This window comes from Scophthalmus maximus, chromosome 11, assembly GCF_022379125.1.
Source record: "Scophthalmus maximus strain ysfricsl-2021 chromosome 11, ASM2237912v1, whole genome shotgun sequence".
NCBI lineage: Eukaryota > Metazoa > Chordata > Actinopteri > Pleuronectiformes > Scophthalmidae > Scophthalmus > Scophthalmus maximus.
In genome coordinates this window covers 359,568-378,206 of record NC_061525.1, presented here as the reverse complement: position 1 = coordinate 378,206, position 18,639 = coordinate 359,568, and the positions used below count along the sequence as shown (strand labels likewise).

General features: G+C 40.9%; 1 protein-coding gene across 10 annotated transcripts in view; it reads right to left on the bottom strand.

Annotated features, from left to right (window-relative positions):
- Positions 1-6,968: 6,968 nt before the first annotated feature.
- fat3a (FAT atypical cadherin 3a) overlaps positions 6,969-18,639 on the bottom strand; it is a 178,896-nt gene continuing 167,225 nt past the window's right edge. For 7 of the 10 annotated variants that reach the window (XM_035622805.2, XM_035622806.2, XM_035622807.2 and 4 more), the window contains 3 exons: positions 12,940-12,999; positions 12,278-12,313; positions 6,969-9,876 (listed from right to left, as the gene is read on the bottom strand). In XM_035622805.2, the coding sequence (XP_035478698.2) occupies positions 9,251-9,876; positions 12,278-12,313; positions 12,940-12,999 (722 nt within the window). In that variant the 3' untranslated portion in view covers positions 6,969-9,250. The remainder of the gene's footprint in view (positions 9,877-12,277; positions 12,314-12,939; positions 13,000-18,639) is intronic. The other 3 variants (XM_035622813.2, XM_035622815.2, XM_035622809.2) reach the window with 2 other exon arrangements.

Below are 18,639 nucleotides of genomic sequence, written 5' to 3'. Positions count from 1 at the left end.
TGTTATATTGTATGATGTTCCAAAAAAATAAACCAGTGTCATGACACATTGCAGCTTGTAAAGAGGGAAATGTAATGTTTGGATTGTTTATGCTGGACCCTTGTCCAGCATAAACAATCCATATTGGTATTGCACAAAATACTGTGCAAAATCTAAACCTCCATATATATGTAGCTGCATGGGCACACATGACACTAACATGTTAGCTTGACAAATGTGCCGACCAACAATAGCCATGTTCATTGTTTACGTTTATATTATGATAATGTCAGGTGTTTTCTTACTTTCTTACAGTTATGATGTTGTGCTCCGCTCGAGACTTCCTCCTATGCAGTCATGTGTTGTGGGGGGAGTAGCTTTGGACAGAGGTCTGAAGGAAGAGGGGACATTGCGGGCGAATCGGGTGGGACATTGTGGGTGATTTTCAAAATCGCCTACCCTGCCTTTAATGCTCACCAGCCTTATTTACAATGCCCCTAGTACAGGGTAACCGAGCTACGTAAAAGCTCGAGCAAAAACACAAATAGCTGTTCAACACTGTCGTGGAATTTTGTCTATCCTGCCTGAGAAACACTTGTTTCCTGTCTGAGAAACACTTGTTTCTCAGGCGCCAAGCAAGGTCGTCTTAACTATGGCAAGCCGAAACAATCAGTGAGCTGCTGAAGTCTCTCTTGAGGTGTCATAGTCGCGGGGAGAGGACGACATTACTCAAGGCTAAATACACTACAGAGACCGGAGATAAGCAGACTATCTTGGGGCGCCAAACACTGTGAACCTGTTGATCTGTGTTGCGAACCGGAAGTCTCCTCGATAATGAGCTCTTATAATAAATACTTCTGCTTAAGATATCCATGGTTTTTCGTCTTCCTGAATCAGCATCCACTCCATCAACTATTACATTTCAGCTGGCGTCACAAACAGGATTCCAATATAACAAGACTCGTTTGTGCAAATGTAAAGGTTTATTCTTTAATTGCCTTTCCTAGTGTGTTTGACGGAATCATAAATTAACTTTGAGAAAAAAAAGTTAAAAGCAAGTCTGAATTGGCCTGTGACAAATTAAATTGAGATAGTTCAGTTAGTTAATAAAGGAGTTGGAATTAAATAATAAATATGAGCTGAAATACGACATTTAGTAGTTTAATCCCATGGGGATTGAACATGCCTTTGTGGAGATGGTTTGTTCTGGCAGTGGTATAGAGTGAGACTGCAATCGGTCCTCTCTGTGAGAGAGATTACTTCCGGTTTGGCCTTTGGCTGAGTCCTGCGCAGGTAGATATCCAAACGTGCGGCTGTGCTCATCAGGGGAGACGTCCTGAGGTGTCTGAAAAAGGGCAACTAGGCACAGTTTAAACCATTGGTGACCCTGCGTCCATCGGGAAGCCGGGCACTCTGGTTTTTATTTATTTTGTTCTTTTCATTAAGATTTTGAACAGAGGTCTTGGCCCTGATGTGTTTCAGAAACTTCCATTTTCAAATGGGATGTGAAGGATAAAGATAAGATGCCTATGTGCTAAAGTCTTATACAGACACGATATTGAAGAAGCATTTTTAGAGTGGCTCAGATTACAAAGACGTCACAGGACAGATGAGGAGGCCCGTGAGGCTCAGCCAATGGGAGCACACTCCTCACAGGCTGCTCAAAGACGAAGGGGGGAGAACTTAACCCAGGGTTTATCAGGTCAAACGAGCAGAGCAACAAGAAATGAATGTGTATAAATGTGTGAGCAAGAGTTCAGAAGAATGTAAACAGCTGATTGATGAAGCCATAACATGCTCTCTGAGAGAGAGAGCTCAGTTTTTTAACCAGGAAAGCACAGTCTCTGGGATTTTCATTACTCTTAATATTATCAAGTCTGTAAAGAAGACATCAATATCGAGAGAGGCATGCAGTGCCCTTACAGAGGCCAAAGGTCAACAACAGAGAGTTGAGAGACACTGGACTGTTTTTAATAACAAGAGAGACTGGAATATGCGTCTAAAAGACTGTTTCAAGCTGCCTGTCATGCTGAGAAAGAAAAAGACACTGATTGTATCTGCCTTCCCCTACACAAGACCTTTCATGAGCTAAGCAAGCCCTCACCTCAGCACCGGTTTTAGGCCTCTCACAACATCATCAGCTTCCACCTGCATGAAGCCCTGTTGCATATTACTCGTACTGGTTTCCGCCAGGGGTCTTGGCTTGGCAAGCTGTCTCAGAGCTCTGTAGCCGCTGTTGCTACCATAATTGTTAAATCTAAGCCATTGTACTTGGTCACGATTGTTGTCTGTGTTGTTTATGATGTTTATGCAGGGCTACACATCTTTAACATGAGGCAGCAAGGAGATCTAGTTATGACGTTATCATATAGTCAAACCCTCACATTTCTTCAAAGAGAATTAAAGCAGACTGATTCCAAATTCTGATCTGATTTTGTAAATTGATGGATTTAATCACGCACTGTAGTGAGTGATTGGGAAGTTATGGAAGCAAGTCAATGTCCAAAGACACGTCGACAAGCAGCAGAATTATATACTCTCATTAGAGCCTACATTCTGGTTAAAGATTCATGTTTTGGCCCATGTTTTCTTTCACACAGTCAGACCCATGTAGGAAAAGGATGAAGGAATTATGTAATTAGGTTTAAATGATTTGCACCAGCCATCACAAAAATGTCACATGATATTGAATACATGAAGAAGAAAAGAAAGTTAATTGAAAACACAACAACTTACAGCCTCCATCAGATTAAAATAGGAACTTATTACTATCAACAAAGAGTAATATATTATTACTATCAGGAGTAAATTAATATTGCCATTAATATAGACAAATTGTTATTGTTGCTGTTAATAATTTTTGTATTAATATACTTTTAATAAATTTGAAAATAGATTTGATACATATTTCAAGCTGTCAAGGCTATAGAGTGAGATAATGAAATTGACCATTGTTCTATATTTCATCCGCGGTACAATGAATGCAGCAACGGAACTAAGTCCTCATGAGTCCTAACAGAGAGTATCACCCAAAAAAGGTCACTCTTCTCTGGGCTGATGAGTAGATGGCTATCTATGGGTGTATGTACAGTATGTGTATTGCATGTATTGCATGTTAACAAAGCTAGCAAAATAACAAGCTAACAACAATGCTAAAAAGATTAATTTACATCTCCTCCACAGATTCCTGGAAACATTGTGGGGGTTTCCATCCATCCATCCATCGTCTACCGCTTTATCCATTTAAGGGTTGCGGGGGGGCTGGAGCCAATCCCAGCTAACATTGGGCGAGAGGTGGGGTACACCCTGGAGAGGTCGCCAGCCTATCGCAGGGCCACATACAGAGACGGACAACCATTCACTCTCACATTCACACCTACAGTCAATTTAGAGTCTCCAATTAACCTAACCCCATTCTGCATGTCTTTGGACTGTGGGAGGAAGCCGGAGAACCCAGAGAGAACCCACGCATACACGGGGAGAACATGCAAACTCCACAAAGAAAGGCCCTGGTTGGTTTGAACCGGGATTCGAACCAAGAAACTTCTTGCTGTGTGGCGAAAGTGCTAACCACTGCACCACCGTGCAGCACCTTTGGGGGTTTCATGTTTCTATAAATTTAAAAACCAGACAAATGTGTTCTAATCAATTCTCTCTAATCTCTGGAGAATGTGTCCCTGTCTCAAAGGTAGAAAGAACCATCTCAGGTTTTAACTGACAACGAGAACCCCCTCATAGGTCATAGGTCGAGCACACAATGATGTGGTAAGGGGCCTGAAGAGGCCTGACAAGATTGATTATAACTGTCATTACTATAAGATGAGGATCCACAGAGGAGCAATCAGAGAAATGCAAAGGTCTGATTTCAATATAAGAGAAGAAGGATGAGTATAAATCAAATATACACTCTGAAAAACCCCAATAACCAATCTATTAATTCATACAAACAATTAAAATGCAATTTCTGCTATTCATTTTGCTGTATTAACACCCAGATTACCCCAACAGGAGTACTTGGTCTTATATTAATCATAACAGATGCGAAAAAGAGTAAATAAATATATATATACATGTATATATATATATATATATATCACTGTTTGATTCTGTTTTATGAGACTTAATTGATTATTTGAATTGTACCCTTAATTGATGTCTTCATTAGTAAATAATCAGCATGTGATCATTAAGTGTATAATAGATAACAACCTGACTATGAGAAGAGGAATTGATGATGTGATGATCCAAATGAATAAAAAAATTTAATACATGTTGACACATCACGAAGACATCTTCAGGACGAGAGCGGCTACAGGGGTTTAAAAATCCACCGGTCAGCCCCAACGTGCCCATCAGAATGGTCGGGAAAGTGTTCAATGCCTATTGATTGAATTTGCTGTAAGATTTTCAAATATCATGCATTGATTCATCTGAATAAAATGACTTTGATTTGTATTTAGGTTCACTGCCACCTGGTAATTAGTGCCTTAATCCAGTTTCACTTGAGATCATTTTAAATACATATAGTTTCACCACACATAGCTTCACTACTGATAAATCCTATTTTGAACCATGATGACGTCATTTAGCGACTTTTAGGCCAGCCAATAGTTACTTTCCTTACTGAGGAGTTGGCAACACTGTACTCACCCTGCTAGTTAAAGCAAACACAAAGAAGTGAGAACATGACTTAAGTTGTTAGGTTCAAAGACACATGCAATTTAACAAAATCACTACCCGAAACAAATGGAGCTAATCACATCCCCAACAACTTAAGGTCTCCTCTTCGCCCTCACACAACAAGCAAACACAATGAGAAAAGGTTCATGAGTGCCATCCCTAACCAACAGACCATAACCAACATGGTGATTTACCCCGGTAAGAAGCGAACCAGCTTTGTAGGTTGGAAAACCCAGGGTTAAAACCTGAAGTCAGTGTACTTCTCTCAGAGTGCCAGGCCCACCCGCAGATGGTGATTTCTGCCTACGCCAGTGGTTAGAGGTTGGCAATACTCACTCTTGTGCAATAAATAATAGACCAGCCTTGTTCTTAGAAACATTTATTCAAAAGATAACAAGTTGTAAAATAAAGTAAACATATACAGGTCTAAGTGTGTGTTTGTGTGTGTGTGTGTGTGTGTGTGTGTGTGTGTGTCTGACAAAGTGGGGCTAAAGCTATGTTCCCAGTTAGGAAAAAGCTGAAAATTGGATAGGACTAGGTCTCTTGTAGTGAGTGGGGGAGTGGTTGAATATTAATAATAATAGTAGAAATATATAATAAGAATTTAATAATATTAGCATAAGTATATTGCAATAATAATTAAAGCAATGGGCAGGCCCTCGCACACTGGCGCACAGTGGGGGGTGCCTGCATGGCAGTCACAGTTAAAACAAATTGGTGTTGTGGTTTTTGTTTGACCTGTGCAAAATGTTCCTGGTACAGTCCAGTAGAAATGATGAAGTTTACTTGTTGACTGCACAACTGAAGGACCTATTGTTAAATAATTCTAGCATTACTTAGACTTTCTGTCACCATTTCCAAATCTCAAAAGCTTGATGGAAACCAGGTGTTAATCAGATTACAAGAACATACGCCTGCGCGGTCTTTGGATACATAGACAAGTTGATGAAAGGGTATAAAGGTGTGAACCGAACTGAATGTAGCTGATCTGATCTGTGACTTGTGTTGAGATTAAATATCCCATTGAAACTGTATTTCATTACTGTTGAGTCTCTCTTTTAATTAATTCCGCCACAATTCCCCACCATAAATGATGTCCACGCATAGTTTCTTACGTTTTCAAGCCTTTTTAACCCTTCAAAAATTTGAATCTTTTTGAAAAATGCTCATCAAAATTCACAGCAGCATCACGGCAACTACATTTAACGAAAACCTCACGAATTTTATAATTAAGCATCACCAAGGCTTTAGGATATTTGGGCCAAATTTAAGGAGAATTCAGCCTACCGCCTAGGTAGAAGATATAGAAGTACCACCTGAAACTTTCTGTTGCCAGTAGATGGCACTATGCATATTAACATGGATGTGTCTAGTCAAATCCAAGTCACATTCACACACACATTCATACTGCGCTGCTATTTACCACACTTTTTCTGTCAAATTCATAAACATTCATACTGCGCTGCTATTTACCACACTTTTTCTGTCAAATTCATAAACATTCAAACACTGCCAGAAGAGCCATCAGAGGATCGTCAACCTTCGGGTTAGTGGGCAACCGTCTCTACCTCCTGAGCCACAGCTGACCTTAACAATTAAATTAAATTACATTTGTTAACCAGTGATGGTGCTAGATGAATATACAGTTGATCAGATGTTATATGTATACAGTGAAAATCATAAATGTCTGAACCAGATTTTATTTCATCCAATAATGGTGGAGGCATTTCACTACAACCCAAAGATGTTACCCTAATTGTTGTGGCTTATATATTTCAGTATGTAAGTGGATGACAGACCAAACAACCATTATCATATTCTTATAAATCATTATTGAAGAATCTACACACAATCAAGATTAAATGTGCATTGGATTATGGAGATATCGTGTATGCTCATGCTGCTGTCACTGACCAAAAACCACTTTACCAGTGCAATGAAATTCATTACTCACACTCACAGTCCAACTGTGAGTTGGATGGTTAGCACTGACAGTGAGGTGACAGCTGTCAAGTTTTTTTTCTGTCTAAGTTTGTAAACTTTGACTTTTATTACTGTTCTCCCGCAGTTTACTCAAATGACCACAGTTTCTATACAGTAACAAACACGTTGTGTCCACAGTCCAATGGCTGGGCAAGAAAACATTCACCTCTGGTGTGTGCAGGTGAATCAACTTTGTCCTTACAACAATGTCAGATGTGTGAGACTGCAATATAAAGTTTCATCAAAAAGTATTTAACATGGCAGCCAGTAAACAGCTGTGATGATTTGTCTGGGTTGATTTTTGTCAGAACTGAGAAAAGTCAATATGGCGAGCAAGACACTTTTTTTATTTTCTGCACTGAATAAAAAAAAAGTTAAAAAAAACAAAAACAACAACACTAATTTTATACACTTACATAGACATATTTTTGACACTGCCTACCTGTCTTTGAAAACAAACACCTCGAACGAACATTAGAAATGAATCAAAACCTGCATGAAAGAAATGTACAAAAGATTCCCTCATTACCAATGTTTTTTTATCAACAAAACAAAATACAAAATATCTGCTGGGATATAATGTCTGAATTCAATACTGTGCAAAAACCATCTATTATGACATGGCATTCATGTGGAATTAAAAACCAAAGCTAAAAGAGTAAAAGTAACTTTGAGCAGGTCAGTGGCAGAGGAGGAAAGAAGAGAATATATTTGATATTCCAGTCTCTTCATGTCCACATTCACATCCAACAGTCCAACAAAAAAGCTGAAAGGCAGTTTAGGATTTCCATATCTACAAAATTAAACATCATAGTAATGAACACTGTACAGAGATTTAAACACAAAGAGAGAAGGAGCTGCATGTCCGAGTTGATCAGTATAGTACAATACAGTGATGATCGGAAGCTGTCGGCTGTGCTGTCTACACTGGAGGCCTAGTGGAAACTAAGCCATTAGTGACCTGGATAAAGGTTTGACTTCTGTCTGCAGATGTGGCGAAGATGCTACAAAGTAATAGAAAACACTGGAATAATATATCTTTAAAAATGTATGTACTCCATGTGTGTCAACATGAAGCAGATCATCACTGTAGTACGAACACATAAATGATGGACCTTGACTCATGCTCGCAAGGTAAAGCAGCTGGTCTGTGATTTTTGCCATAGGTTTTCGACTCTAAAGTGACATGTATCCTTTACAGTCTTTTCATAACACTTAGAAAAAAAGAACAATTACAGGTAAACCACCTGCAGGATTTGTGAATATGGCACAAAACACCATGACAAGCCAAAAATCACAAGTGCAACATAGATAAAGAAATTCCACAAAACAAAATGACTGAGCCTAAGATTAGCTATGGTTGCTAATATACAGTTTTTAGGATTTAAGTCTCAACATTACTTCTTAACCATTGTGTAATTTGAAGATAAGCTATTTCTCACAATCATATCGCATTTATTTAATTTTTGCTACATACCACACTATGATTCCCTGATGCCTAAATGTATTTCTATGACTGTTATCCAGTTGTAGCTGTAATTCAGATTCTTCAGACCTTTTACTTAAGTACAGATTTTGACAATAAAAGTCTAGCAAAATGGAGCCGTATTTAGCATTGTTAGTTATTTCAGGAAGAGCACCGTAAAACATTTTGAGATAATATTAGAAATAAATATTTCACCTTTTCTTTAAAACCTAAATATAAATACCATGTCTTATCTGGCGATAAGTTTGATTAATTTGTGATATTCACATAAAAGGCCTTAAGATACACTAGAATCTAAAGCTCTTGGCTTCATCACAAAACTTGGTACAAAAAATAAGAAGAAAGAAATCGGAAGATCAGTGACACACTGGACATTTTGTGCTAATGAGAAAGGATAGCTTAACTGTCCTGACTTGATGGGGGGCTTGCTTTTTCTGGGAAAGGAGCAAGCACATTTCACATCAAAACAAATAAATGGCTTTTCAAAAAATGGCCACAACATTGTTTCATACTTTTTCACCTGTAAGGTCATACTAATTTACAGTCTGTACAAGCTTGGAGCACTGCAATGTTCACAAACCCAAGATGGAAAAAGGGAAATTTAGAACCGATGGGGGCTCCTGTGAGGGAGCGGGGAACCAACCAACCCCTTTCACTTTCATGATTATCCTTTCACTTCTTTCAAATTTCCTCTCTCTCTGTCTCTCTCACACACACACTTTTGAATTAATCTTTCTCATTAACATGCTCTATACCATTCTTTTCACATTACAAATGACTCCCTATTGGAACAAGACAGTTCTACACTGTGGGAACAGGGCTGACAGTCAGTCTTTTGTTCATGGTATTGTAAAACACTCCCATTTCTGGAAAGAATTGTATTGGAAGATACAACAGAAGATAAATACATAAAACAAGAGAAATTTGGTTTTAAGTTTAGGGTTTTATGGTCTATCTTCCAGTATGTGGTTGTAGCAGTACCTAGTGTTGATGACAAAGTTTATTCCACTGTGATAACTTCCAGTTGTGCACCTCCTTACATCTGGACAAATCCTATGCTCCTTCTGACACATTCTAGACCCAAAAGTGTCCCTGTACTGGTCAGTCAATCACACCAGTCAATCACACCTCAGTCTGTTGCTGGGACTCAGTGATAATTGTCACCCCTCGGCGAAGCTCGTCCATACTGTCAAAGTCGCTGCCATGTTCAGAATCATCCAACACACAGGGAACCGACATGTCTGAGGCTGATGATGCCCCAACAGACAGTCGCATATTTAGTGACACAGAGTCATCAGTGTCCCCATTTCCTGGGGTTATGTCACAAGTGCTGAAGTCCCCGTGGGGCACCTCTCCAAGGGGCAGCTGGTGGGGAGGCAGGTATTGACTGGGATGGAAGTGTGGTCTGGAATGCTGATGCCCAGGGCTGCCAGAGCTCAATGTGCTCTCCTTGGAGACCGGTGGATTGGTGGGTAGTGGTGCATAGGGCTCAGGATAGTCCTCACCTGTGGGCAGTGGAGGTGGCAACTGGTCTTGGCTCAAGAACTCTTCTTCATGGGGAGGAGGGTAATCACTGTCAATGTCGTAGCCCCCCAGGTAATAGTCTGATTCAAGTTCACGGGTGCTTCCTCCAAGGCGAGCGGCTGAGCTTGCAACTTCACTTGCAGGACCTGTTTCGTAGCCCGGCACTTCTTCAATGTTCGACAGCCTGGTGCTTGGCATCCAATCTGAAGTGTCCCAGTGATATGCTGGACAGTAGAAGTAGAAGGGGAGATGATTAGTAACAATCAGTGAAAATTAAAGTAGACTCTAAAATGAAGAGCTGTGGAGTGACATGTCTTGAGTATGCAGCAGGCACAGTAAACTCTGTAACAACAACAATACAAAGAGGTGTTGAAGGTCAAGTACATGACATGGCACAACCTGTACAGAAAACATGTTAGGTTTTTACAGAGTGACTGACATGCAAAATAGGAGCCTTTAAGGGTCGGGGTCACATGTGTCACAGCATGCTTAGATCATCAAGGAAAACAGCAGTGCTCAAGCCATGTTGAAGAAAAAACATTGATATTTGACTCTGGATGTTAGAGGGATACACCAGAGCTTAATACCTGTGCTCCATTTTAGCAAACCACAAGAGACCCTCCTGACGAGAGTACTCACAAGATTTGTTGGTCGCACTATTTCTACTAAACTGCAGCCATAAAAGTGGTAGTTTAGACAAAAGACATATAATTCATTTAGGGATTTTATGTTTTGTTTAAGAAGGCAATGACAAACAATTTCAGTTAGGTATGCGGGCTTGCCGGGAATGCCAGATCAGAAAACATTTTTTTTGGGATCATATTACATGACAATAAATGGTTTGTTTCCAGATTCAAGCAAAATATGGCTGCATTTCTTGGCCACGTGTGGAAGAATTTAGAAAGAAGGTGATGTCTGGACCCATGACTGCATGTTCTGTCTTTAAATGAAATGAAATAGGTTTTTTAGCACTGAGCACTGGAGCCAACAGTCTACTAACATAGCATGAATGATGGATCTCATCACAAGGATTTGGCTAACCAAGAAGAAAATCTTCCAAGTATGCTGTAGATTCATTTATCTTTCATTTAAGAGCAAATGGTGAGTGAAGTTAAAAAAAAACCAATGACAAATCAAACAAATAGACATCCATGCATCGAAGCAAAATGCAAACCATCAGAAGACTGATGCTGTGAAAACATCATCAAGCAACAACTGGTGCAGTACCATCACTGAGCTGGAGATAACAATCAAAATAAGCAGGAAGGGGTTTGGGGTATTGACTGGCCCGGGCTGTTAAGTCAGCTACGCATAATGAGTGGTTGTGGGGTGAGGGCATCGCACATAGCGCACAGCACACAGCTCCGACTAGGAAAGCAGATGTGAGGAGATGAATTCATCATTGACAAAGAGGGAAATGTGTATGAAAGCACAGCTGGGCTTAGACACAGGTAGAAAGATACAGGGGGTAGACAGAATAATTTCAGAAAGGACAGACTAGCTTTGGGGGGATAAATTATATTTACAGAGACTCTCTGTGGTCAATGCATGACAATGGCAACTTGACAAAGAGGTTGAAAAATTAAACTACAACCATCTGGTTGTAGATGGTGTTTTGGTGCAGCTGATGATTGAGCAAGTTAGAGGTTGGATATTGGCTTTAGGAGCTCAGAGTACCTCTCCACAGGTACCATTAATTTATTGTTTATTAGCAATTGGATTATTAGCTGCTGGAGTGGCAGCTTTAGGCCAAATGGTTCCCTGATCTGTTCTCTCTTTTTTATTGAAACCTGCATTGTTTGCATTCAAGTTACAACATGGTAACACGTCACATCGTTCTGTTAGGAACAACCAGTTCCTGAACTCCTGTCAAAAACTGATTCTTTTGAAATTAACAATTTTTCTCTCCACAATGGCTCTGCTTTGAATTTAGCGTGACTGGGTCATTGCACTTTTATTACTGTATCATTTTCTGGTCTCACCGCAGCTGTCAGAGACAAAAACAGACACCCTAGTTGACAGACACTGTCTTTTTTATGGAAGTAAGACAGTTATGTCTCCTCTCCACTAGCCTTACTAGCCACTAGGCTGGTTTGTTTTTACCTTTTTTGTGAATATTTTTAGGCTGTGGTCATTCTAAAAATGACCACAGCCATAATTTTAATAATAATTTTATTAAAAAATATTTTTAAAAATAATTTTATTAAAAATTATTGCTTTTTAGATATTTTTTTATTAATTAAAAAATAACAATCCCCTGGCTTTATAGGGGGGATATTAGTGACTGATGACATATAACTGAATATCATCCTGTTTGGTAATCAACAATTCAAGTATCGGAATGCAGTTCATGGATCAAAGCAACGCATTAAACCTACATAATTCTAGCGAGTGTAAAAATGCTTCTGATTGATATAGCTAATATGACTCCATCTTTTAAGCAGTGTTTTCCATGTAAATATTTGTCACTGCACAGTTTAGGTTATTGTCATTGAATTTTAGTTATTCTGTCTACTCACTGCAGATAGATAGATAGATAGATAGATAGATAGATAGATAGATAGATAGATAGATAGATAGATAGGTAGGTAGGTAGGTAGGTAGGTGAGAGGGGTTCGTAGTCACCTCTGTTGTAGGTTTGACCTTGGTCCATGACTGACACTGTCAGATGGAAGAATAACATAATACAGAGGCCTTTAGCATCGGATGCCGAGTGTGTCCACTGTTCTAAATAAAGTCTTTGGATATAACATTTCAATTGGAGGGGCTGTGGGCTCTCTTCAGTGTACATATTATTAAAGTCATGTAAGATTCTTCATAGTTAAGGACGGTTTTCTAAATATGTCAGTCCAGATTAACAGGGCTGTTGATCTGACACCACTGCTCTGTTGTGTTGGAAAACCCTGTGCCATGAATAGCCAACAGCCTGAAGGTTTTCAGTCCAACCAAAGACTCCACTTTCTGGTTAACACTTCTAAATGAGTAGAGTAGCAGGCAGCAACTCATCAGTGAAATCGGCAACTAAGGTGATCAGTTCCAATGAAAACTTGCAGACTGTTGGCTGTGTGTGGAACATTGTTAGCCATTACTACTCTATGAAAAAACTATAGAATACAAGTTAACCCACAAGTTCACTTAGACAGTGTATTTTACACAGTAAGAATGTATTTAGCTTAGGTATATAACTGAAGACACTTCTTTCAGGAGAGATACTGCAATGACAAAACTGACATAAGAGAAGAGTGAAAGATTGAGAGGATAGACACAAAGGGGATGAGACATGGTACCTTCACTTTCGATTGTGTCGACTGCATCATTGACCAGTCGAATGACGGTCACTATGGAGGCTTGTGGAAGGAAAAAGGAGGAGATAAATTGTGAAATACAGTAATTCAAAGTAAAAGATGCTCTTTGTGGTGCTGGGGGTGTACCCTCACACCTGTGTTTTTGTTTATGTCTGACACTCCTGTCTGCATAGAGGATTGTCTGGTCTGCCTCTGACACAGCCAAGACTTGCTGATTTTGATGTTTGGGGACAATTTGCACACAATACTGTTAATATACAGTATGTGGTAATTTTAACTTACACAAATGCAGAGAAAGAGTGAGAACAAAACAATATAAAAGCAAAAAGCCACAAGAAAATTTCTACAGCTTTTTGTCATTTGAGTGCAGAGTGCAGACACTTTCTCATTTGATGACACCAGTTCGATTTCAGCAAGCGCAGGAATGACAATTGCAACATTGTTAATATGAGGCTGAGGCAAAATTCAGATATTGAATCAGTTGATGACTAGTGACATTATTTTTTTTTAATAATTATCATTCTGAAAGCAAAACAATGAATCTCATGGGTTGCAAATAAAATCTAGTGTGAAAAGCACAATGCAATGAAAATGATAATTTAACACACAACCAAAAACAAAGGTCCAGCACAACGGTCATGGCCACCAACACCACTCGGTGAAGCTATCCAATCCCTTGAGCCTCTTTGAGATGCTTGAAATTATGCTGCTGAGAATCATTAAATTACTAAAGACAGTTGTGAAAAAAAGTTTGTGAACTCCACAGCAATAAGGCATGGTAGAGAGACAAGTATATCCACACAACAATAAGCCTGCCGGGAGTTATGATTCAGCTTGTCTCAGTATCATTATTTATATGATAAGTCTTGCACACTGGCTGGTGTGAAGAAGAGTACATTAACTCAACATTGGTGATGAGTACGGTGCACGTACTGACGAGTCTCTGCGACGCGCGGTTGTAAAGGATCCACAGCTGGGACGAGTGGATATAGCAGCCTTGCTAACGGCTATCATCAGTGCCGGTCAGTCTGCTGACCGCGCCGGACTATGCTGACGATTATCGGCCATATGGATGGTTTTGCTGAGTCGATGGAGCAGTGGTCGACATATGTGGAAAGGTTTGAACATTTCATTCTGGAAAATGGAATTGTGGGGGAGAAGAAGCTTGCCGTTTTTCTAAGTGTGCTGGGACCGTAATTGCTCCAGAGAAGCCGGGAGAGAAAACATATGCACAGGTTATGGAGGTGTTACAGGCACATTGTCAGGCTCAGGTGGTTCCCTATGCACTAAGACCCAAGGTAGAGGCGGAGCTTGAACGTTTACACCAACAAGGGGTCAATCTCACCTCTTCAGTTCAGTGAGTGGGCTACTCCCATCGTGCAATCAATAAATGAAAAGGGGATGTACGCATTTGCGGGGATTTCAAAGTGACAGTTAACCCTGCCCTCTGTGCTGAACATTACCCAATTCTCCGCATCGAAGACCTGATTGCTTCCCTAGCTGGGGGTAAGCGTTTCAGCAAGCTTGAACTCTCTCATGCTTATTTACAGGTGCCAGCTCCCGAAAATATCTCACCATCACAACTCACAAAGGGATGTTTTCCTACAACCAGTTGCCATTTGGCATCACGTTGGCGCCCACTATCTTCCAGCCAGTCATGGACCAAGTGCTACTAGGACTTCCGAATGTGTTTCCTAAACAACATCCTAGTGACAGGAAGGGACGTCGCGGAGCATCTAAATAACCTGGAGATAGTGCTGACCCGCTTAAAAGAAGCAGAACTCTGTGTGCAACATAAGAAATGTGAGTTTTTCAAAACCTCTCTGGAATATCTGGGACACATTATTGATGCGACCGGACTCCACAAATCTCCAGAAAAGCTCAATGCTATTGCAGAGGCACCACCCCCGACTAATGTGAGCCAGTTCTGCTCCTTTTTGGGCATGATTAACTATTATGGAAAGTTTGTCCCTAACATGGCAACCATACTCATGCCTTGTAACACAAGGGAGCACCATGGAGTGTGAAAAGACATTTTTGTCAGCCAAAGATCAGCTTCTCTCAGACAAAGTGTTGACGCATTATGATCCTCGACTGCCGATGAAGCTGGCATGTGACGCTTCGCCATATGGGGTGGGGGCAGTGATATCCCACATTATGCCAGGAGGTCAGGAGAGGCCCATAGCTTTTGCTTCCCGGACCTTGAGCAAAGCAGAGCAAAATTATGCTCAAATTGAGCAAGAGGCTCCGCAAGTTCCATGCCTACCTCTACGGATGCCACTTTACACTGCTCAATGATCATTGTTCGCTGACCACCATTCTGGGCCCGAATAAGGTTTTTCCCTCCATGGCTGCGGCTTGGCTCCAGCGATGGGCCCTTGTGTTAATGGCACACAATTATTCTATTCCGTATAGGAGTGCTGCAGGACATGGACATGTGGTCATGGCCGGGGACCCCGTTGCAGAGAATCCATGTGGATTTCGCAGGTCCAGTGGAGGGTCACATGTTCGTGGTGGTGGTGGATGCACATTATAAGTGGCCAGAAGTGAAGCGGATGGATTTTTACTTCAAGCTCCAAAAAAATACAGGCTCTCAGGACCTTGTTAAGCTGCCATGGGTTACCTGAAGTGGTCAGCGACAATGGCCCCCAGTTCACATCAACTGAGTTTGGTTTTTTTCTCAAACCTAATGGGGTGAAACACCAGCGTACGGGCCCCTTTTACCCGTCTACAAATGGCCTGGCGGAATGTTTCGTGCAGACGCTGAAGCGGGGATTGAAGGCTTCAAGGGGTGGGGCTACACTGGAACATAGGCTGGATCTTTCCTTCTCAGCTACAGGAACGCCCCCCATGCCACTACCAATGAGTCTCCAGCCATGCTCTTCTTCCGCCGTCGGCTGAAGCCCAGTGTGACTGCAGCGGTGGGGCGGGCCCAAGCAAATCAGCAGAGTGGCAGGGCTGACGCCAAAGACAGGGCTTTTGCTCAAGGGGACCCTGTTTTGGTTTGTGATTATCGACAGGGAGAGGAAAAGTAGTTACCGAGTGTAGTGGTTTCCCAGGCAGGGCCAGCTCCCGCAAACCCGTCTTACACGGTTGATGTGGGTGCGCTAAACTGGAAACGGCACACAGAGCAGATAAGGGCCTGCGACCCAGAAATGCACGTTTCAGCAGTACCACCATAGCCAACTTCTTCTGAGGATGCGGTTAAGGCAGTCAGTGAGTCTTGTCAGATGCAGGGCAGAATAATCCCCAGACAGACTTGAGGTATCGGGTAGTCTACCCCAAGCCTCAGTCAGGGAGTTCGAATGTGTTTTGTGGTTTTGTTTCTGCATTATGTTGATGTCCTTGGATTGGATGTCACGTTATGACGTCCTAGAAATCCATTTTAAGGGTTTATGTCTATTGACCGGTTCGTACGTTTCACGGGTTAAAATAACAAGTTAAATAAGTGGGGAGGAGGTGTGATGTATGGCATTACAGTGGCCATTCTGCCACCTTCCCTTAGGTGGCGCTGTTTACAAGATGTGGGGCTTTTGTTCGATGGCACCTCTTGCTGTTCACGTCCGGTGTAAATAAAGCCTGCCGGCAGTTATGATTCAGAGCACAATATAATTAAATTCCAGCTGCCAAAGCCACAGCTAACCTTTTAAAACTCAAACAAATAATTTTTGACCAAGGGGAAAAACATGAAAATTTAGCCTGGCGCATAAAACACCCCTCCACGACATGTTTATCGAATCTTTTCAAGAAGGGATTCTCCGTCCATCTTTAAGGGGTGCCTTGATCACACTTCTTCCTAAACCTGGAAAGACAAATGATAAATGTGAGAATCTAAGGCCAATAAGTCTTTTAAATTTGGATTTAAAAATACTCCGCAAAATTTTTGCGAAAAGACTAGAAAGTTTACTACCTAGAATCATAAATGGAGATCAAAATGGATTTATTTTGGGACGTCAGGGATTTCACAATGTAACAAGGGTCCTCAATATTCTACATAGCCAGAATGAGGTACCAGATGCAGCTTTCCTGTCACTAGACGCAGAGAAAGCTTTTGACAGGGTAGAATGGGCATTCCTGTCTAGAGAACTCGATAGGTTTGGGGAACATTTTCGTAAATGGGTGAAACTATTATATAGAGAGCCATGTGCAGATGTAGTTACTAATAATAATTTATCTAAACCAATTCAGATTAATAGAGGGTGTAGACAGGGTTGCCCCTTTTCGCCTCTATTGTTTACTGTTGCAATCAAGCCTTTAGCAATTGCAATAAGACAGCACTTACTGATTTCAGGCATATGTATGTTTATGTGCGTATGCATGTCTGTATATGTATTATATTATTTCATTTTATTAAATGTATCTATCTATTCTTTGCAAATGTATTGTTATTACTTTGTGTATGTATATACTCTTCGATATCGTTTGTTAAATGATGCTGGACATGCTATTATAGATGTAACATATGAAGATTATTTTTGTGTATGTACGTGTACGTGTGTATATATACATATATATGTATATATATTATTTATTCCGTATTTTTTTCCTTTTGCTCGTTTATAAATTATTATTTCCCCCCTTCTTTCTTTTTCCTTTGTGAAAAATCTCAATAAACATATTGTTGTCACAGTCAGCCACCGTCATGCCCAGTAGGTTCCCACGTCACCTCCCCTCTGTCCCGCACGAGCAATCAGCTACACCCACCTCATCACCTCACCTGGCCCCGCAGCTGCAGCTCATCACCAATCAGGTCTGCATTTAACCTCCTCTCACTCAGTTACTCACCGCCAGATTGTTCTTTGTACTCCATGTCAGACTTTCCAGCATTTACCCACGGACGGATCTCCCGGTTTCGACTCTGGTTCTGCCCCCGACTTCCCCGTATCGTCTCAGCCCTGGTTACGACCCTGCCTTTGTCCCTGGTTTCCCCGTTTCGCCTGAATCCCGGTAAAGACCTCTGCCTGCTGTCCCCGACCTTCCCATCTCGCCACGATCCCGGAAAAGACGTCTATCTTCTGCCCCTGACTCTGAGCCTTGCTTGTGTTCTCCACAATAAAGTTGATTACCGACTGAGCTACGTGTGTCTCGCGCTTGGGTCTAAACTGGTTCATTACAATTGTTCAAAAAAGAATGCTTGTATTTTGCATCAGTTGATGGAGGACAGCAAATCTCCCAAATTTTGATTTCTTTAGGTATTCAAAAAAGTTTAGATTTTGAATGTGTCCAATTTGTCAAGAAAAAACAACAACACGAATATTTACTCAAAACATTCCAGAGATGTGAAGAACTGCTACTTGGGCAGGTCTTCACAGGGGTTATTTCCTGAAAGGACCCATCCTCACTATGTTAAGTGCCTTGAGACAATGTATGTTGTGATATGGCGCTATACAAATAAAATTGAATTGAAAATTGAATTGAATCCTTCATCCCAAGAATACTAATAGCATTGTGTTGGTCAGAACATCACAAAAAGACTATTTTAACAATCTAAGCTCATGATTTAAGCACATGGCACCTTTCGGGGGGGCATGCCAAAATACATTTTTGCTAACTTAATAGCACCAGGTACATGGCTCAAAAGGGCCGTCTGTGCTTAATCTAATTGTTCAGTGTGTTTTGGGTGTGAAATGCAATAGAGTGCATCTTAAGCCTGAGATCTGTACTACGAAGTAGGATTTGCCG